Source organism: Ambystoma mexicanum, chromosome 1p (assembly GCF_040938575.1).
Source record: "Ambystoma mexicanum isolate Mex_15411 chromosome 1p, UKY_AmexF1_1, whole genome shotgun sequence".
Lineage (NCBI taxonomy): Eukaryota > Metazoa > Chordata > Amphibia > Caudata > Ambystomatidae > Ambystoma > Ambystoma mexicanum.
In genome coordinates this window covers 352208623-352231167 of record NC_090921.1, presented here as the reverse complement: position 1 = coordinate 352231167, position 22545 = coordinate 352208623, and the positions used below count along the sequence as shown (strand labels likewise).

Below are 22545 nucleotides of genomic sequence, written 5' to 3'. Positions count from 1 at the left end.
GGCAGACTTTGCCCTCCCTCACCTGGAAAGCTTTTCTTTGAAAAGAAATGTTTCAGGCATGAGCTGGCGGTGCTGTGCTCATGAGGAATACAACAATTATCCACAACTGTGCACTCTTCCTACACATACAGAAAAGGTACAGCATAGGTTGCGGCAGCAGTGCAAGCAGGTACCACACAGAAAAGAGGTACAATATGGCCAGAATTAGTGCATCCTTCACTCACCTATAATACTGCTTCTATAGGACAAACAAAAGTGTAAATTTACACAAACCTAACAGATAAAGAATGGTCAATCGCCAGACATGGTTCTCTCATACACTGAATACACAAGATTGTGATCCGTTCGTGTACAGACAGCAATAATCATTGTTGCCAGAATGCATGAAGTTGAGAATGAAACCACACATGCAGTGGCTTTGGTATTAATAGAAGCCTGAGCCTACCTGTGCACTGTTTCTTTTTAGAAACAGCCTTTCTGTCATAGATAAGAAAGCATATGACATAATTACATGGTACCCAGACCACCATCAGCACCCCCAATACCAGCACCATCATGCCCACATAAACCCAGACTCTGTGTTACTAGCACAATATGAATGTCAAAAGTGTGGCAGACCTTAACACAGCATAACGGACGTGACCCCTGATAGGATTGGAGGTGCAGAAAGGCAGCAGATACCTTACACCGATATCTATGCCAACTGGTGCTGCTCCCAAGCATCCGTTTGAAGAAAAAAAATTGGATTTGTATTACCTACCCAGATTAAGCACAGCAATGGAAAGATACAGTTCTACATCCGTGAACAGAAACCAGGCTAAACCATAGAACAATACATAGCAGGCCTGAGAACGCTAGCATGAACCTGTGCATTCAGAGCTTTTCAAAATGAAGTGATCAAAGACCAACTCGTGGTCCACACCAACAACCAGCATGTGAGAGATTGTATGTGGCTCACAGTCGAACCAACACTAGATAAAGCCAGGATTTTGCTAGCAACACCAACAGAGGGGCAGGAAGAAAAATAGGCCCTAATAGAAGGTCAGGCAACCGCTTCTTGAGATGTAATAGTGCAAGCCACAACTCCCGAAATTGAAATTTCCCAGCATGCGGAAAGAAGTGTGCAGTATGTGGGTGTATGAATCACTTTGCTCAAGCATGCTAACAACACAAGTGTCCTCAAGCAACCAGCGAGGGAAACGTGGTACCAATATTGCCACTATTTAAGAAAGTATTGCTGGATAAAGATTAAATAGCAAACTATTTAGCAAATACAGTACTAGTAATCAATGTACCGGAAGATGAACCACGTCCTGTTACACATATCACAAACACAAGAATCCCTTCAGTAGATGTATTGCTTATTGCAGTCTATGGATCATTGTACACAGTGATATCCAAAGAACTATATAAGAAAACATTACGACATAGAGCAGAAAAGTTGACCCTCACCACCTTTGCACCTACACCGCATCCAAATAGTTGGTTACTTTCATGATGAAATGCACTACAAAGAACGTTCTACAGTCGGAATAGTATATGTAGAAGAAAAGAGATCACCAATCTTCAGTTGGAAGCATCAAGCTGCTTTCAATCTCAATCTGGGTGCAGCACAACAAATACTTTCAATCGATAGACCGCAGGAACTAATTTCACAAATAAGAGAAACAGGTGACTCACAAGAAGAAGAGGTCTAAGAATTACTTAGAAAACAAGTGCAGCGATATCCCACAGTCTTCACCGAAACAATACAAAATAATTAATTATTTCAAGCCCTGCATTGTTCTCAAAGATGTCACACAGCTAATTAAGAATTAGGTGCAAAAGTGCCCATGATGCTACAAGACCAGTTGAAGCAACAGATTACTGAGATGCTAAAGCTAGGTGTTATAACTGAAATAGAAGGTACAGAATGATTGGCACCAATTGAGCTCTCAACAGGAACATTAAAGTTGATGTACATCCTCTACCTAACATGTCTATCCTCTAGCTAACATATCGGAGATGGTGGGCAAATTTAAGGTTGCAAAATACTTTTCTACTTTGGAACTGTACTCAGCTTACCACTAAGTGAACTCACAGAAGACTCAAATCACCTTACAGCGTTCATAACTCTCTTTGACATATACACATTCCTGAGACTGCCCTTCATGCATGCTTGATTCACCTGAAGATGTTTTCCAGCAATTTATGGATAGACATTTTAGACATATAGAGAATGTTGTAACCTTCCAAGACTACATGCTAGTTTATACTGACTCAATAGAGAAACACACTGTTGTGTTGCAATAAGTCCTACGAGTCTGAGAAAATATGGAATCGCACTAAAGGTGAATAACTGCAAGTTGTTCTTAACAGAAGTGGATTATCTGGGGCATACAGTGTCTCAACAAGAAGTTAAGCCAAAGGCCAAACTAACAAGGTCCTTGAGGAAGCACCAGGCCCCACCACAAAAGAATAGCTCACATCATTCCTTTGAGAGTTTATGCAGGTGTACGCAAATCTTTGCATCTATAGAGGAACCGCATAGATGCATAAGCAAGACACAGCAACGCACCTTTGAACCTGTAAAAAGGATTATCATAGAAGCCTCAACATTAATGTCCTTAGATACAAAGGTCAAGACCATAATAACTGTGGATGCTAGCAAAAAAGGATTGGGATCAATCGTACCTCAAGTTCGAAATGACAAAGAAACAAAGTAGCATTCACCTTGCAAGTGCTTAAAGCAGCAGAAGTAAGTTATGTGGTTATAGAGAGAGATGCCTTGCTTGCTTATGGGCCATATATTTATAAAGAAGGAGATAGATTACATTTTTACAAATGTTATCTCATCAAACAGACCCAGGATCACTGATCTTCCAGCATACATAGTCCTGAAAAAATAGACTGTATGCAATTATTCATCAAAAAATACTCATAAAGTTCATTTATTCAAAAAATGACTAAAAAACATATCGACCCAAACTCCAAACACAGTGATCAAAAATTATACATAAAAAGTTCCTCTAAAACAACCTAGCACAAAATTCAAAAGACACAAATGACATTACATTACAAAATTCAACATTCTAAATGTGTCATAAAAACGTTTCCCGACATGTTTCTGTTCTTCAAACCCCGCAATGGGTGAACATTCTTCAGGGGAACATTTTCAAATTGTAGATTTCTTCAACACCATGTTGAGAGGGTCTTTTTGAACATTACAATTGGGATGCCAATGTACCTACAATACAAAGAAGGATCCTTGAAATCTGTGGTGAGTGCCCATTGCGGGGTTTGAAGAACAGAAACATGTCGGGAAATGTTTTTATGACACATTTAGAATGTTGAATGTTGTAATGTAATGTCATTTGTGTCTTTTGAATTTTTTGTTACGTTGTTTTAGATGAACTTTTTATGCATCATTTTTGATCACTGTGTTTGGAGTTTGGGTCGATATGTTTTTTTAATAAATGAACATTATGAGTCTTTTTTGATGAATAATTGCATACAGTCTATTTTTTCAGGACTAAGTCTGCCGGAAAATCAGTGATCCTGGGGTCTGTTTGATGAGATAACATTTGTAAAAGTTTAGTCGATCTCCTTCTTTATAAATATAAATATGAATATGTTCCCCTTATGGTGGAGTTAGATGTATTTTCTAAGAAGGGGTATTGTTTGATAAACCTATTTCAGTACATTGCTTATGGGCCATACAGCTTTTAAAAAAAAACATAGAGGGAAGTTCCCTTCTTACTCATAACAGATCACAAACCACCGATTCAAGTCCTGTATGCAGAATGCACAAGACATGTGGCTCACATATTGGGTAGATTTTCAGCACTGTTGTGATATTGTAACTATGATATACAGGATAAGCCAGGGAAAAGCAATGTCACAGCAGACTGTCTTTTGAAAATAACAATTTAAGAGTTGGTCGTTGAAGACACATGAGTTGCACTATCTTGCAAGAGGTCAAGAAACATCTCCAAAAAAGGGTGGCCTCTAGCAAAGCATTTGGAATGTGGACTGCTACCATATCGTAAAGTTCAAGATGTGCTCTCTGTAATGAGATGTTTTTATACAGAGATTACTGAATAGTCTCACCAACGAATGTTTGAACAAAAATGTTACAAGCAGCACACCAAGGTCACTTGGCAATAACGATTATGAAAAAAGTTCTGAATTAGAGTTATTGGTGGCCTGCAATTGATATGAAAGTTGACAGATCATGAGAAAATGCATAAAATGTGGACAATATGATAAAGTATTAACTACTAAGTCAGCCCCCATCACTCTGTGCCCATACCTGAAGGACTGTGGTACACAATAGGGATAGACCTTGTTGCACTGTATGGCACACTCTCCAGTGAATATAAATTTGCAGTAGTGATCATTGATAATTTTAACAAATGGTGAGAAGTTAAGTTTTAGACACTGTTATCACATCATCAGTGATAGATGTTCTCATGGAACTTTTCAGTACAGAGGGACTACCATAAGTTTTAATTTCTGATAGTGGAGTGCAGTTGACCTCAAATGCAATGAGGACATTTTTGTGTTAATGTGGCACTGGACCACTTCACTTTATCATCCCCAGGCAAATGGCTTGGTTGAGAGATGTAATAGAGTTTTGACTTCAAAGTTACAATTGGCTGTTAAGAGTAATCTCAAACAATGAAGAGCTGTTCAAAATATGCTTTTTGCGTATAGAACAACACTGCATCCCACCACAAAACTTTGATCCTTTAAAATTAAGAGAGGGCGTAAAACCATGTTACCCTCCAGGCCATGGTGGTTATGGAAGAGAATTACGAATTATATGTCTGTTGTCACAGATTTGGTGAAAGTGTGCTCTCACATGTTGGAAGTACAAGAAGAAGAGGTTACAGTTTAATAAATCACATGATTTTTGCTAGCCGAACTTAAGAATAGGTGAATGGCTAAAAGTAAAATGACCAGGTTTCATTCAAAAGGGGATGTTTAAATATTCATCACCTCAAAATGGGGCTGTGCCTCCCAATGATGGAAAAGTGCGGTATGTGGAATGAGTTGCGTAAGAGGCATGCTGTTTCTACAGCCAGAAAATCTTGACCAGTTTAGTAGTGACAAAGATGAGTCATCATTGAGATATCCTAGTACCTCTAGGAGGAGAAGTGGAAGTAAGTGAAAGAGATGTGGAGATGACTGGAAAGGATTTAAGCTCGGAGCCTGGCGCAGTTGCATGGTGGTTGAAAGAGAGAGGACACAAGTCAAGAATTCTGATAAGATTTAGACGAATCGAGTGAGAAGTTGTTGACTAAAAATGTGAGATTGTACAATCATTTTACTTTTCGATTGATTTAGATTTGATTGATTTAGTTTTGTTCATGGTTATGTGTTCTCTTCAGTTGATTGTATTGATTGTTAGCTGTTATCAATATGTAAGTGCAAGTTTTATTTTAACATGTTTTGCCTTGTGCCACGAAGCCTGTTAGCAGGTGGTTACTTTCCAAGCATCGGTGGATGTAATGTTGAAAGTTTTAAAAAGAGAAGTGGTGTAGCATCTAAAATGATCACATTCAGATGCCCTTTTGAGAATTCTGCCCCTTTTTTCCCACGTGGTAACTGCTTGCCTTAAACATGGACAGGGTAATGAAGGCAAAGGTAGCTCATGGAATACTATGCTCCTTGCAGTCCATTCACTCCATCAATCCTTTGATGCTCATTGATCTCCAGCTCTCTCAATTTTTTTAGAGATGTCATGGTCCTGGCACAAGGGGTCAGTGAACAGTTTCACAGAGAGTTTTTGTTTTTATTGTAGCTGCAGTTTCCCAGACACACAGTTCTCTATATTGAACAGTATGATTTGAGGGGTGTGCTTGAGGCACGATTAAGGAAAACACAATGTGATGGAGAGGACAGCATCAGGCATCCACTTCGGTACAGGATGGCATGGAATGCTGCTGCTTTTGATATATTTGCATTCAACATTAATAATTTGAAGCACCAGGAGGTGAAGTGATTTGTTCAGAAGCACAGGATTTCCTGTCGGTCCATTGCCAAATGTAGTATTATATTACACAGCACAGCTTTGACAACCATCTAATTTTTAAAGCACTTTGAAAAAATTGGCAAATACTCCTTCGTGACGCAGACCTTCGGAACTATCAGTGAACATTCAAAAATAGTTTACACGAAAAGCAGCAACCAGGGACGATGTTAGGTCCTTTCATCCTTTTCATTTGAAATGGGCGCGACCCTGAAGGTACACCTCAGCGACTGCCCCATCTTGGCAGTCTTACTCCATAGCACCTTCTTAGTTAAATAGGACATTAAATGTGCACTTTACAGCAACACATTTACAGTGCTGCCTTGGCTGGCACCCGCAGGGCATCACCTCGGCATATTGTAGTAACGGTTTTATCAGCTCGTTGACTTTTTTCTAGGGCTTTGTCTGCATAATGACACTTCTTTTGAAACTATCTTAATCAGCAGCTATTAACCCCTCACTGCTTTACTGTCTCTGTTATAATGTAAACCCATCACTGGGTACCAGAGACTGCTTGTCTCAGCTGTAGACAAGGGGCCCCTAGACTTTATGTTGAAATGGAACCCAATGAGCCCTGACAGATCTTCCACCAGCGCTAGTGGCAACCGTTCACAACATACTACCAGAAACTATCAACACATCAACTGAAACGTGCCCCCCCCCCCGCCCTCCTCTACCCTCCAGAGCAATTTAGAGATGTGGAACCTGCAATAGATGTCCAGGTGCAGCTAATAAAACTGAAACTTAAAATTCAGTGCTTCAATCAAATACTCTATCAAATAGTTCATCAATTGTAGAACAGCTCATACTGTATTCATCATACATTTCACATGTGGACTACTATTCATTGAAAGCACAATACAGTAATGAGTGAGCACATCTGGGAATATATGAGCATTACAAATAATAATGAGTGCTCACCTCTTGCAGGAAACTGGTTCTGCAAATATAGAAATAGCAACATCTCAAAACACATTTTCTGGAACAGGAAAAAGTGTTACTGCATCCACCTGAGAGAGAACTAGTCCCCACAAGAAGGAATGCAGGTGGATATGCAATCTTCACTCACTTGTCAGAGGACTAAACAATGACCAAAGAATGGACACATTTCTACAATAAGCATTTATTTATAATGCATCCTACACAGAGTAACCGGCTCATGACCGAATTTTACCCTCCACATCCTTCATTCTCCCAGACCCCTGAACCCACTCAGATTGGTGTTTCTATACAATTGAGAGTTTACGCCCACTCGTCACCATGCCTGGCTTTAAACGTATACCATCTCCCATTCTACCATAACAAGGCTGCACAGTTATTCTTGCTCAGTAATCCTGACTGCATCCTTATAGCATCGGCTTGCTGCCATTAGTAACCCCCTTTCTGCTCCTAATTGGACCCTTTAATCAATATTTTTGATGGGCAATTAGTGACCACTGTCCACACTGTGCCCTCTAGTGCACGCTGGCTTCCCGCACTATCACAGGATTTTTAATGGTCCACACTGACACACCATTTTAACTATGACCTTTCCCAAAGCACCCAAACAAACTACCTCATCCCTTTAAAACTTAATTTCAGAAAAACATCCTCTTAGGTGGAGTTCACTTATTGGAACCAAAAAGGATACTGCCTTTCATGCTATATAGCCCATATTTATTACTGGCACAAATGTGTAAACCTGTTCAAGAAACCTATCCGTAAGCCTACTATTATCAAGCCCTAACTTTGCAGTGAGACACATTCATTTCTGTGCCCCTCACAGTAAGCCCACAACTGCTTCTCACAGATTAAATATATTTCCTTCATATGCTGGAGTGCCCCACAGCACCACTTTACAATGGCCACCATCGTAGGTTTCACTACTCCTTTATGCAGCTCTTCAGCACCACACACCGCTCAATTTGCCCTGAGTTTTAACTTATCATGTTATACCACATCACCACCCAAGACAAACTGCTCACTTAACAGAACTGTGCACCACCCTACTGGCACACAGATGTTAGGTGTGCCTTTGCACGCATGCCACTTTGCACATTGTGGCTTGTTGTCTCCTAATAGACCTTTGCCATTCCCAGCGCATGTTGCCAATCGCACGTTGCATTCATGACACTCACCATACTGCAGAGAAACTGTTGCCACCACTTTCTCTGCAGGACCTTATGAAAACATATAATGACATCTAATTAAGTCTAATCCAACCTAATGCACCCTCGTTTTTTCCATATTTCTTGATTGCTACTAGTGGCGACAGGTGTTTTATTTTTTAATTGGAGGAGTGTACATGTTTCCCACAAATATGCGGGAATGTCCAAGCGTAGCGAGGGAACTCGAACCAATCAAGGGGGATGTGATGAAATGACTTCTTCTCTGCAGGAGTTTTAGGATGAGTAGTGGCTGCACTGCCTACTCAGCCCCCATACTTCTAAAAACCAACAGTGAACCCAATCATAATGGTAATTCAGGCATGGGCAAGAGATATACCCGCTTCGCCTTTTGCAGTAACATGTACTGATGGAAGGTTTACTCTCAGAAAGGATGTGAATGTGATCCAGTAGCAATCCAAAAGCTGAGTAAATACAGTGCAAAATAAACAGGAATGTCCAGACACAGTTCTATAAAAAAATATTGACACTTTAATCAAACACAGCAATGTACAAATAACTATAAAAACACTATAAAGCCCAACCCCTATAAGGAAGAGCACGGAATATGCAATAGATAGAAAGATGCAGCCACCACTCTTGGTAATGAATACAGAGGTAGAAAGGCAACATGCAACCAAGGATTTCAAAAGCGGATATGTTGTTTAGTGGAATCGGTCAAAAGTGACCGGGCCAGTGTAGTAACTCTCATAGCTATGTGGTTTGGGGGACAGGAGTGCATATCTTGAATGCCGCCCCAGTACTGCAATTATTTGGCTGTTATTGCATCTGTCAGAAGGCACCTGTGCTCTGTGCCACTGCGGAGCAAGTGCTGCAGATCAGGATACTGATTCAGCTGGGCACAGGTGTACACTACGCTTTTGGCATGGCGTTTGTGGAGAGCAAAAGGTCTTGTCTCTAAGGGCAAATCACCTCCATCTTTCTACATGTAACGCAAATCAATAAATGCATGGCTTCTGCGCCACTGCCAGATGGCAATCCTTCCCAGTAACCTAATGAGATGATGCCTCAGCTCATTCTAAGTGTAATTAGAGCTTAATTAAAAATCAATGGACTGATGATTACCGCAGAACAGTGTATGCCGGCATTATTTCTCCATCTGACCCTATGGACTCCTGACTTATGTCTCATCGGTAGTTCCCACTTCTCTGCTCTTTTCCTGCCTTCACCCCATCCAGTGCGCTTTAATGTCAGGTCCTTCCACTTGTATAAAGCCTCCACTGATTTTGTAGGCTTGTTCCCTGTATTCTTGACTCAGTTCCTGTCGTTTTCTCCTAAATTCTTCTTAACTTGTCTTCCTTTCCCTCCAGGCCGAAAGAACCTGCGCCTCGTCATGGAATACCTGCCAAATGGGAGCCTGCGGGAATATCTGCAGAAGCACCGGGAGCAGCTGAGCACCTGGAAACTCCTGTTGTTTGCCTCTCAAGTCTGCAAGGTACCTCCTTTAATGCCAGGATGCAGAGTTATTATTATTATTATTATTATTATTATTATTATTATTATTATTAATATTATTATTGTATTTATTGAGCGCAGACCTAGCTTCGAGAAGCAACAGAGTGCTTTATAGAGGTATACAACAGTACAGATGCATAACAAAGTGCTTTTCAGAGGTAACAACTGAACAGCTATACAGTGGGGGGTGGGATACAGAGGGTCATAGAGGGGGGGTAACAGCTGTAACCAGTGGCGGGGAGGATCAGGCCGCGTCTAGCGAGTCAGGTGGTGCGAGGGGCAATGTGATGGCCTAGGTGTTGAGGCAGAGAGATTCCTTGTGCTATGAACCTTATTATTTTGAGGGTGGGAGTTCAGGGTGTTTGTAAAGGTGTTCAGGGCATACTGCCACCATTCTCAAGGTATTGCTGCTAATGTGTGATTGACATTGATTTGTAGTTTTTCAACGATGCAGGTTCCCAGTTTGCTGAACATTGTTTCCAGAGATTCAAAAGGGTTACAAAATGTCAGGCGCGTGTCATGGGATCCACAACCTTTTTAAAATGTAGCTCACATTAAATAACTCCCTACTCATGTGGCAAAGACACACGCCCGAGGCTGGATAATGGGAGTGGAGGTGACACTGGTGGCTGGAGAAGTCCACACACTCCTTGTTGCTAACCTCAGAGGCTCCCCGGGGCCATTTTCCCCATTTACAGCATATATAGCTCTGCCACACACAGCACCCCTAAACAGAGTACTGAATATGGTTGGATCATGGCCTCTTTCATTTCTCCAAGCGGTTTGCAATTTCCGCTAGGAGGCATAGAGTGGCCTCAGGAGTAAAGAGTACACTGGAGCCTGCGATACACAAAATGGAAATGAATGCCAGCAAAATTATGATTGAGCCAGATACTCCTGGCTAGAGGTGCCACAAACACCCGTCATTAGCTGTTAGAAACAGTGGTAGAAGCGTACCAAAAAAGCAGTGGAACTGTGACTCCGGCAGAGGGCAGAATAGGAAGGATGGGAGCAACGTGAAACACATTCTTCAAGGGTTGCGCCCATGCTGGTTGACAGACAATTGAGTTATAACAGATTTCAGTTTGGCTGTAACTGCTTTCCGGTGGTAACATGGAGTAGACAGAACAGCCAAAAGCAAACTAGAGGGTAGCATGGCAGAATCAGGCACTTGCCTTAGTAGGGCCAAGGTTTTGGCACCAGGTTTTGTAGCCTCATTCTGGAGAGCTGCAGACCGCCCACCTTCGTTACCTGCATGCCAAACAGAATGGTTGAGAGGAGAAATATGACAAAAACCCAAGCTTAAACAAGATATATCATCTCCCGGAGGTGGCCCCTCCAACACCATCATTGCTCTGGCAGGTTTAGGACCACCATGCAAAAGGGAGCCAGATCATCGTCTGAGGGAGGGAGTTTGGAAGCGGGTTGGCAGCGCAGAGGAGTCTGGAGAGAGCAAATTAGCAGGAAGGAGAAAGGTTAAAAGCAAGGGAGGAGTTCCAGAAGGAGCAGAGGATAGTCAGGAGGAGGAAGTGGAGAAGTTCAAGAGAGAAATATAGGTGAAGGCACAGGAAGGTATTGCGGGTAGGCACGATCAAGAACAGAGACAAAGGGGAACAGTGAAGGGACTGGAAAGCATTGTAGGAGGGCATGATCAACAACAGAGAAGAATGGGAACAGTGAAGGGACTGGAAGGCATTGCAGGAGGGCTTGATCAACAACAGAGAAGAAGGGGAACAGTGAAGGGACTGGAAGGCATTTCAGGAGGGCATGATCAACAACAGAGAAGAAGGGGAACAGTGAAGGGACTGGAAGGCATTGCAGGAGGTCATGATCAACAACAGAGAAGAAGGGGAACAGTGAAGGGACTGGAAGGCATTGCAGGAGGGCACGATCAACAACAGAGAAGAAGGGGAACAGGGAAAGGACTGGAAGGCATTGGAGAAGAGACAGGAGAGCAATTAGGAGGAGGTTGGAAAAGAGACAGAGGAAGGAAGGGGTTATCAGAGGCCAAACAATAAACTAAGCAAAGGAAAGTGGTGGCAATGGACAAGTTGGTCCATAGTTATAGATCAGTATTGGCCAAGCCACAATAGCCAATAGTTAAAAGGCATGCTGAGGGGAGAAAAGTGAGACCAGCAGTTCCACACCTGAGTTGCAGCCAAGCTACCAAAGCTAATGAAGCTGGGTCTGAAAACTGGTATGATCAAAACATCATACAAGAAGATTGAGCAAGAAATAGCAAGAAGATTGAAAGGCTATCTGTGATCCTTAGTATGAATTCTAATGAGACCATCAAGCAATGGAAGGATCAGAATTAAAACATCGTTGTGATCAGAGACTGAAAAAATATGTACAGGCTAGTCGGGAGCTATAATTTAGGGGCTGTGGGGCCTGGCAAACCAAGCAAAAAGAACACGTAAACCTCTCTCAATGATGGTTCTAGCTTTCTATTGAATTTCCAATGGGTCCCATGGCTGTTCCTCTCTCTCTCATCTGAAACACATCCTCGCTAACTCAGGCATTTAGAGCACCCTGGTTAGTAGCTAGTGATTGTTTCCCCATCAGTACACTAATTGTCTAAATGAGCTGTGATGGCAACCTAAAGGTGTGTGGCCTTTTCTCACTCAACTCCCCCAGTGCTCCGAATCTTTCCCTACTGTACCAAGTGGTTTGTTTTCTAAGGGGATATGCGATTGTCCCTTGGAGACACCCTGCATGAGTCAGTCTTTTCCTCTTCCACCCACTTTATCCTCTCCATTTCATCACTTCTCTGCTACACTCCTTCTCCAAGTCCACTCACCTCCTCAATCCCTTTGAAGTCTCTCATATCTTCTAGGCCTCATCTCTACCCTTGGATGTTAGTCCTGCTCCTTACTACTACTCTCTGCTCCACACAACTGTTCCCACCTCCTCAATACTACTACACCATCCACCATACTACACACTCCACCATACCACTCCCTCCTCCACACCCTCCCTCCTCCATGCATCTCACTCCTCCACACCCATACAGCTCACTCCTCCACATGACTACCACTCAGTCCTCCACGCTACTACTCCTCCCTCCAAACTAGTACTCCACTCGCCACAGTACTACGAACACTCCCACTGACCTTTGTCTCTGACACCCCTCCTTCACTCATGCACTCACTTCATATTCTTTTTCTCCTACCCACACTGTCATGCATGCTTACAATGCAATACCAAATTCACTCACTACCCAATACCCCACCTTCTCCAGAAACCTTGTTGCTACTGCCTCCCTCCTGCTGGTCGCTTGGTCTTCCAACCCCCTTCTCCTCCTCTGACCTCCCACTTCCTGATTCCTGTGGCCTCTTTTATCCCCTCCCCCTCTCTGAACTGGTTCTCTGGCCCTGTCTTACCCACCCGGGTGTGTTGGAAGCAATAAGGTTACAAATAGTGCTCTTACCACAGCCCACTTCCCCATGCAGGTCTGCCATGGAATAGTAATGGCGGCCCAGGAAGTTGAATGCCCTTGTTTGTGTTAGGGGGACTTGTTTTTCACTTCCCTAAGGTAAATCCCATGGTGGAGAGGGTGTAGGTCCCTGGATTAAGTGCCTGTTGGTGTATGGTACTCAGCTTGCCACTATTACCCAGCAGCATTGTGTTGCTTCTCTGTCCGTAGAATGTGGATTGTGTTGCTGTGCCCCTCCCTCTCTGCTGGTCTTTTCCTGCCAGTGGTTGATCGCAGAACACTGGGGAGATGCCTGCTGTTGATTGGGTCTTAGTCTTTCTGCAGCTATCTTGCAGTGCTGTAAAATGGTTCTCACGCTGATGTTTCTGGCGGTTTTCTTGCCCGGAATTGTTGGTCAGTAGAAAAAAACACTGGCAAGCATATGGAGGTATGGCACTAGACAAAGGTGGACTGCTCAGAAACGAACAGCCCTGGGGACAACCTTGGTACCTTCCGGCTGCTACCATCCACCTCAGGGTAAGACTCTCTGGATTTCTCTATGGTATGCCTCCCACCCCCAACTGAGAGGGTTTTATGTCCCCTCTTGACAAGGCCAGACTCCTGGACTTGTCACACCACATATCCCCAGGGTGCTGCAAGGAAACATTGCCAAATACTTTGTATTGCCAGGAAGTCCAACCTGCCAGGAGGGACTTACACATAGATTCATCAAGTCAGACACAGGGCTGCATTAAGAAGAGCAACTAAAGGCTCAACCCACACTGCAGAATCCTATTGCCCGAAAGGGTCCCTTGCGAACAGAGACAGTGTGAACGTATAACACTGCTAAAGGATGGTGTGGTATATCCTTCCTATTTCAGGATTGTGTGAAGTAGATGGGATTTCCTTGAGCACATACTTAAAACAAGACAGGGGCTATGATCGCTGGAGTGGTTACTGCCGGGGGCACTATGCTAAGCCAGACTGGAGCATGGTGAACAAAGTAGGATATACTCCTGACTAGGGCTGTGCCGAATAGGATTTGGCTGAAGCCAAATATGAGGACGAATAGTTGCTTTATTTAGTACATCAAGTTCCAAACTTGAAAAAACACACTTATTTAAAAAAAGTACCTTTTTAAATGCATTCTATACTTTTATTTCTCTTCATTGTAATCAATGCAGCATCTTTATTTAAAGTGAAATAGCCAGAAAAAAAGCTGATTTAACCAGAATGAAGGGACCACATATACAGAATGTTGTTGCATATTCAAAACCAGTGTCAGTCAAAGTAGGAGGCTTCACAAATGCATTTATTTATTTATTTATTTGCATTTGTTAAGCGCACTTGCAGCCATAAGGCATCGAGGCGCTGTTACAGAGGATACACAGATTCAAGATTACATACATGTGCCAGATGGCTCTTAGTTACAGTTTGGCATACGCAGTGGAGGAAACAGATTGAGTTTACACAAAATGTCTGGTTTTGATAGCCTTATGAAAGGCTAGGTGGGACTCAATGAGTCTTAGGTGAGGAGGCAAGGCGTTCCAGTGCCTGGCTGCTAGGGTGGGGAAACTGGAGCCACCCGTGCGCACTTTCCGTGAGGTAGGCATAACAATGGTGTTGGCATAGATGGATCTGAGCGGTCTTGTGGCGGAGTGCCTAGTAATTCTGTTGGTCAGGTAAGGGGGGGGCAAGTTCGTGGAGGCATTTGTGGGTGAGGGCAAGAGTTTTAAAGACAATTCTCTCTTTGACAGGGAGTCAGTGTACTTGTCTTCTAATTTAAGAGATATGGCTTCTCTTTGTGGTGCCGGTGGCTGCCCTTAGTGCATTGTTTTGTGCTAGCTGAAATGCAAAAGAACTTGGTTGAACAAAATGGATATTGCTATGTGCAACCCGCTGTCACACACTGGCCCACTTAGATTAGCCGACATAAATACCTCTGAGTGGCCTGTTAGGGTGGGTCATATTACTCTGCCTGACATAACCAAGCCCTGCTATTCTCCACTACCTGTTGTGGATTCTCAATGCTTCTCCATGGGCATGGCCCGTAGGAATAAATGCTGCTCACTTTTCAATTATCCTCGCCACTCCTTCTTGCCAATACATAAAATATCAGATAATGTTAAACTCAGGACTCAAGTCCTTATAAAAGAGAAAAGGGGGCCTATGACGTATGCAATGGGAAGTGACATGACAGGAACTGAATGTATCCTAAGTGTAATATGCACATTGTATTTTCCAACTGAAGAAAGTGCACATTGCTTATAAACATTCGCTAAAAGGGAAGATTTTCCTGTATTGTTGCCGGCTAAGTATAAAAGATGAGCACCGTTTATGTCTAGGAATCTGAAACAAAACATGCCCTAAAGAGCAGGTTACAATATAACATATTTTACAGCTGTGTGATAGAAATTTGTCTGGTCTTGTGGCCAAGTGCCTGGTCTAATTCTATTAAATTTTACAAACTGTAGTCTATATTTGTCTTTCTGAGTTCTTGTATTCAAATGAAAATGACAAAGTATTTGGCTACACCCGAATAGCAAGAAACAATTCGTCCGGAGCCGAATAGCTTTTATTCAGCTGGAATTCAGCCGAATACTTACTCAACGGCGAAGTTCGGTATACACCTACTCCTGACCCAATAGGGCCACGGGCCTTTTCAAGCATCAGAGGACTGAAAACCTGTACCTGCTAAAAACAATAACTAGAAAAGCCAAACGATCCTATTCAAGTGCAGGAGAAAAAAAGAGAGATTTTCTGTGAGGAATTTGACCACCCACACGATGGGTATGCGCTCGCCTGTGCTGAATGGTCTGAGGAAGGATGCTGACGGTCCTGAAAATTCTCAAGGGCATAATCCAAGGATTTAGACCTTGAGAATCTGAACGGTCGAAGAAACTACCAGGCTGCATAGAGCAGGAGAACCTGGAATTCTGATAAGTGAGCTGGGCACAATATCCCTGGAGAGAGAATTGGATGCAATCTCAGAAGCACAATAATCCTGGACAGATTATAAATAGCAAACTGGGCACCAAATACCTTTTACTGCGATTGTGGCAAAGAAGTGTCCTGGGCACTGAATCCCTTCTACTGTGATGGAAGCGAAGGAGGGTGCTGGCGGCTATATACCTGTGATTGTGAGATGGAAGCACGCTGGGCACTTTATCCCTGAGACTGTACTTAGAGCCAAGACCCAGCAGAGTAATGTATTATAGTACACCCCATCCTGACACCTTTTTGTTTAGACTGTTCCAAGTCATATCATTCTCTTTAGTTTTAGATCAACCCAGAGTTCCCATAGGTGCTTCTCCACTCTTAAATCCTATGGCATTGGGCATTATAGAAGCAAGACTACCTTCCTGGAAGAGGCTTGAATTTTAACCTCTTGGGATTGCACTCAGAGACAAAAGTGAGAAGGACACCAATTCTCCTTGAAGAGTGAAATCCTGTTGCATTATCACTGGCCTCATCCTGACACCTTTTGTCTAAACTGTTCCAGGACAGGAACACCCTTTTTAGTTTTAGATAAACAGATATAGCCCTCAGGCATTCATCCCAAACCTCCTCCTTATAAAACAATAAACATGTTGAAATGATGCTTTTGGGTCACTGTGCTGTCGAGTCACCACACTAGTCTCAGGATGATGTGCGTCCGGTTCCATCTGGCACATGTATTCACTTGACCACATTCTTCCGGGAAACAGCTCGATAGTTTCTCATCAACTTAGATATGAATCTGCAAATCTCCTTGCATTTGTATTGAATGTCAATAATGATAGTCCAGCTCACAGGAGTGGCTCCCAGTACACAAAGGGCATTACCGTGGTTCCCTAACAAACAAGAGGGGCAACTGTTGAGCTAAAAGGGCCTGCCCAGGGCTCAATTCAGATCACTCACTAAGAATGGGCAGGCAACCTCAACCGAATAGAAGTCGCATAGAAAAACATGTAACAGGGGTTCGGTTCCATTAGGCGAGGGATGCCACCTGTTCATCCGGAGCATTCCCTGCCAGTACACAGGACAGGGAATGCTCAGGATGACATTCCACCTTGTGCCAGCTGGGACAGATGCCCTACCAGGCCGCTATCTAGGACCGGTTGCTCTGCCACATGGCGGCCTGCAGTGTCTGCCCACTAACACAGAACCATTTACCCTTTGTCACAGCAGATCATGAGGCCACCAGTTGTGGTGCCCAGGAATGCACAGCTCAGGCTCTACATCCCTTTAATTGGCTTGATGGAAGCGGGACTTAGGGAGGGAAATGCTCAAACACTGACTTGTAGATTGCAATCAAAGAGGCCCAGGTTCTCCAAGAGCTAAAGCGCTACTTAGATCTTCCACTGGCTATTGGACTAGGGCGCTGTCCACCTCCCTCTTCAAAATCCTAGCACCGAAACCGGACATTTCCGGCACAGTGCTGTGGTGGCAGGTCCCTTTTAGGTGCGCCCTGTTGGCCACAGGCAGCAGGGCGCAGGTACTTGTGCGCCGAGGTATTCATGTTTTACTTAAATAGATGGTCAACTGAAGCACGGGACTATGCAGTGCTTTGGGTGACAGTATATTTAAGCAAATAGTAGCCGCTCAGTAAATGGAGCTGCACTGTGAGTGCACGCCCCATGCACAAATAGGTTGCAGTGTCCCGCAAACATAACATGTGAGACATAGCAACCTATTTTTGCACTCACAGTGCAACTCCATGTACTAAGCAGCTACTGTTTGCTTCCGTGTCCCAGATGTCCCCTGCTTGACCGAACAGTGCGTGTTTTGTTCTACTTTTCTTGTCAAATGTGCATACATATTTTATATTATTAAATGTATTGGGGGTCATTCCGAGGTTGGAGGTAAGGGATTACCGGCGCCTGTAAGGGCACCGATGGCGATAATCCCTTACCTCCGTATTCCGAGTTCCCTTTGCGGGTCCCTCTTTACCTCCTGCTTTTAGCAGGAGTAAATTACGGGACCCGCAAAGTGACCTTGGAGTAAATTACGGCACCGTAATTTACGGTGCCGTAATTACCTCCTTCCCCATTCCCATTGAGCCCTATGGGGCAGAAATGGGGATGGGGAAGGGCTATGGTGAATGGGGAATTACCGGTCCATCCAACCTTAGAATGGACCGGTAATTACTCCATTCACCATGCCGGTATTCCATGGAGTAAATAGCTCCATGGTTGCCAACCATGGAGCTATTTACTCCATGGTGTAGTCCTAACTCGGAATGAGGGCCATTGTGTTTTGTCAGTTGCAATGGTGCAAACATTCGCCTTCTGTATTGTCCAATTCCACAAGAACCCACATCCACCCACTCACCAACACCCCTCACACTCACCAATTCTCCATCACAACTTACACTCCCCAAGCCCTCACTGCCACAGTCATGTGCATACACTTGCTCTGCAAGACTGCCAAGTCACAACTCTAACTATCCAGTCCCTGCCACACTCCTAACCATGGTCCCAACTCACACCTTACACTCTCCAGTTCCTCGTAAAGTCTACGGGCTCTCATTCTTTGTTGCTCCTTCTTTAGCTCTGCAACGTACTTCCTGAGCCACTGCTCCTTCTTTACTTTCATGCCTACTGCTCCCTCCCTGCTTTCTTGTCAACCACTCTCTCTCTGGCCTACCGCTCCCCCTATGGTCCATCGCTCCCTTTCTGCTTTCTTGCCCACTGCTTCCTTTTTGGCTCAACACTCCCTTTCTGGTTTCTTATCCATTGCTTCTGAGGTAGCCCACCGATCCTGCTCTCGCTTTTCCCTTCATATTGAGTTATAGCACAATATGTCGGGTGGCCCCCTGTGAGCCATGACGAGGACCACCTCTCCCCCAACCCAAGCTCGGCAACAGAGCATCAGTGGCCCCACACTCTGGGCCAGCCTGGCCACCAAGCTTGCGCAATACGCATGATGATCATTCTGCTATAGGGGCGCACCGTGCACTGCACTAGGTAAAAGCTATAAATATCTGTTTTAATCATGCCTTATATCTTTCACCTAGCATAGAAACAAGGGGGCTGAGCCTGGCTCTGGGCACTCATAGTGGCCTTGCCCATTATGTGAGGATAAAATGCCACACCACAGAAAATGTCCAGTTGCCTGCCCCCTTGCGATATAATCCTCCACCCCAAATTCTTCTCCATGTAACAACAATTATCACGTCGATTTTACCCAAAAATGTCAGTTAAACATGCATGAAAATGTCAATTTTCCAAAGCCCCTTGCATGAGCCCCAATCTTGCACACACACATTCATACCCATTAACCTACCAGTCACCCACTACGTGGCGGATGGTAATTTTGTAATTGAATGGGCATAAACATTTCCCACAAATATGCCAGAGTCACAGAGCATATTGAGGGATCAAAATCCATCCAAAGGGAGGTTCATTGGTGTTCTCCTTCCCCCACGATAAATGTTTGAATAATGAACTAAAATGGTGAATTATGCAGCACACTTTCTGTGAAAAATCGGGTAAAAGATCAGAGCGTTTGCAATCGGTTTTCTAGGGTAACGCCAATCTAAAAATCCAATAGATGCAAGTCATCAACTTTGCACAGGAGCATCAATGGTTTAATTAATGTAATGCTTTGCCATTAAAAATGTAAAGCCACACAAAGAAAACATGTCCAAACTGGATGCATAATGTAGGCCAGCCTAGACACATAATAAAACTTATGTTTGCTTTAGCCTTCATGTTGCCCAGAAAAAAATGTTGTGCCACAGTAAGACATACCTAGACTGGCTGCACCGAAATGCCAGTCTAACCAAGTTATAACACTTATCATGCTTACTTGATCATAGATGCACAGAAAAATATGCAATGCCACAGTAAGAAAAGGCTAGACTGGCTGCACCCGAGTATCAGTCTTGCCAGACAAAGAGCCACTAAAAGACAAAACTGAACATTATTTGTACAGATAGTTGTTTAGATATGTGCAGTGTGTGGCCCAGCTGTTCCAGCCACCCAGATATTAATGTGTGTGCCCTTTTCTAGTTGTTGAAATATGTGATATGAATGCGTGTGCCCTTCTTAGTTGCTGACATATGTGCAGTGCATAGGCCAACTGTTCCAATTACACAGATATGAATGTGTGTGCACTTCTCTAGTTGTTGAGATTTGTGCATTGCAGGGCCCAGCTGTTCCAGCCCCAGAAATATGAATGCGTGTGCCCTTCTCTAGTTGTTGAGATACGTTCAGCGTGTGGCCGAGCTGTTCCAGCCACGCAAATATGAATGTGTGTGCCCTTCTATAGTTGTTCACATATGTGCAGTGTGTGGCACAGCTGTTCCAGTCCCAGATATATGAATATGTGTGCCCTTCTCTAGTTGTTTAAATATATGCAGTGCGTAGTCCAGATCTTCCAGCTAAACAGATATGAATGTGTGTGCCCTTCTCTAGTTACTGAGATATGAGCAGTGCATGGGCCATCTGTTCCAGCCACACAGATATGAATATGTGTGCCCTACTCTAGTTGTTCAGATATGTGCAGCACATGGCCCAGCTGTTTTGGCCACACGGATATGGATGTTTGTGCCCTTCTCTAGTTGTTAAGGTGTGCAGTGTGTGGTCCAGATGTTGATACCACACAGATAGGAATGTTTTACTTTACTTTTACTTTAGGTTATTTGTAAGGTGCAACCAAATTGGCCCGGAGGCATTCGGGTGCCGATCAAGCAGAGAGTGGACAGTGTTGAGTTAATGGAATGAGCTAAGCCAAGCCAGGAGTTATCTAAAAAGATGCATTTTAAGCTGTTTCTTAAAACACTCTAAAGAAGGGCAATTTTTTAACTCTAAAGGCAAAGCATTCCACTTAGAGGGTGCAGACATCCAGAAAGCACCTTTTTTTACTAATTCAAGAGATGCTTTCGGAGTTTGCAGCAGTTTCATACTATTTGAGTGCAGGGAGGGTGGTTATGGTTTGTTTTTAAGTCTACAGGCTACATATGCAGGACAGAGCCCTGCCAAAGATTTATATGTGATCGTGTGTAACCTGGAGTCTATCCTAGCTCCGATCGGCAGCCAATTCAGGTTCCTCTGCACTTCTGACACATTCCCACAATTGCGCATCCTCATAATCCCTCTGATAGTGCTATTTTGCACTACGTGAAGTTTGCAAGTTCTCTTTTACCAATCCCCACTGGAAGCGAGCTACAATAATCGATTTTGCAACTCTTTGGGACAAAAAAGGGTGAATCTCTGCGAGGAGCCGTATGTAATAGGCCGATGCTGAAATAAGACTATTAACCTGATTTAAAGATTGATCCAATACAACCCCAAGTATTTTTATTTTCACTTTGGTGGGGATATCATGCTTCGCAATGCGGAAGACGTCATATGCCGCATTGTGCTTCAGTAGTCTAGGCCTCGAACCTACGATCATGAGTTCTGTTATCTCGTGGTTCAAAGCCAGCCCACTCATATCCACCCACTCATGTACCAGTTTGTAGATTTCTGTAACCATGAAGGAATCTTTCTCATAATCACATGACAAAGGAATAAGGCATTGAGAATCGAATGCATAGTTTGAAAAACATAACTTTTTATGCTCTAATAGATGGAAGAGTGGAGCCTTAAAGATATTATAACGAACGGGGATAGAGAGGCCCCCTGAGGAACACCGTAGCATAATGGAACTGGATCAACTTCCGCTTGCTTACTGCAGAGCCGCATAGTCCTATTACTTAGAAAGGACTGCATCCAATCCCTCGCCTGATCGCTGAATTTAGCACCTCCTGTAATCTAGTCAGGAGAAGAGGGTATTACACTAAATCAAAAGCAGCTGATAAATCCCAAGACATCAGCAGCATGGTTTTCCCCTCATTGATATTAGTGAAAATGTTGGACTACAGTTCCAGTAAAGCCTATTCTGTGCTAAAACCTGCTCTAAGGCCTGACTGACCCCCAATCAAAATAGGATAATCGTTATATGGCTCAGTAGTTGTTAATAGTCCACTCTAGAGCGAGTTGGAAATGGGCCGATAATTGGTAGCAAGCTTGGGATCCTGCCCTGGTTTTTTTAACAATGGGGTGATCCAGGCACCCGTCAATCTTGTGGGCACCCTTCCTTCTTTAAAGAATGTGCTTACTATTTTCGTAATAGAAATAATAAGAAGTTCTGAGCAGGCTTTAATAGCTGAGGCTGGGAATGTATCCTCTTTGCAAGTCAATGGTTTGAGTTTAGCCAAGATGATATGTAGTTCGGTTTATAGTGATAATTTCGAAAACAAAAATTTCGAAAGTCAAAATATCGAAAAAAAAATATTGAAAAAAAAGTCGCATTTATTTTTAATTACGTTTTTTATTCGAAAATGGGGGGGTTCCCCCAAACACCCTTTTAAAAAAAAAATTTTGTTTTATTCATTTTTTTTTATTCCCGGACCCCAAAATAAATATAAAATAAAATAAAAAAATCGATATTTTTTTTTTCGATATTATTGTTTCGACATTATTGTCTTTCGAAAAAAATAGCAATTATGACTGACCACCATGTAGTTC

At 43.3% G+C, this 22545-nt stretch overlaps 1 protein-coding gene across 1 annotated transcript in view; it reads left to right on the top strand.

The window, feature by feature from the left end:
• The window catches only part of JAK3 (Janus kinase 3), a 576597-nt gene that overhangs the window by 486064 nt on the left and 67988 nt on the right, over positions 1-22545 (top strand). The window contains exon 20 of the mRNA XM_069648742.1: positions 9489-9613. Coding sequence (XP_069504843.1) covers positions 9489-9613 — 125 coding nt within the window. The remainder of the gene's footprint in view (positions 1-9488; positions 9614-22545) is intronic.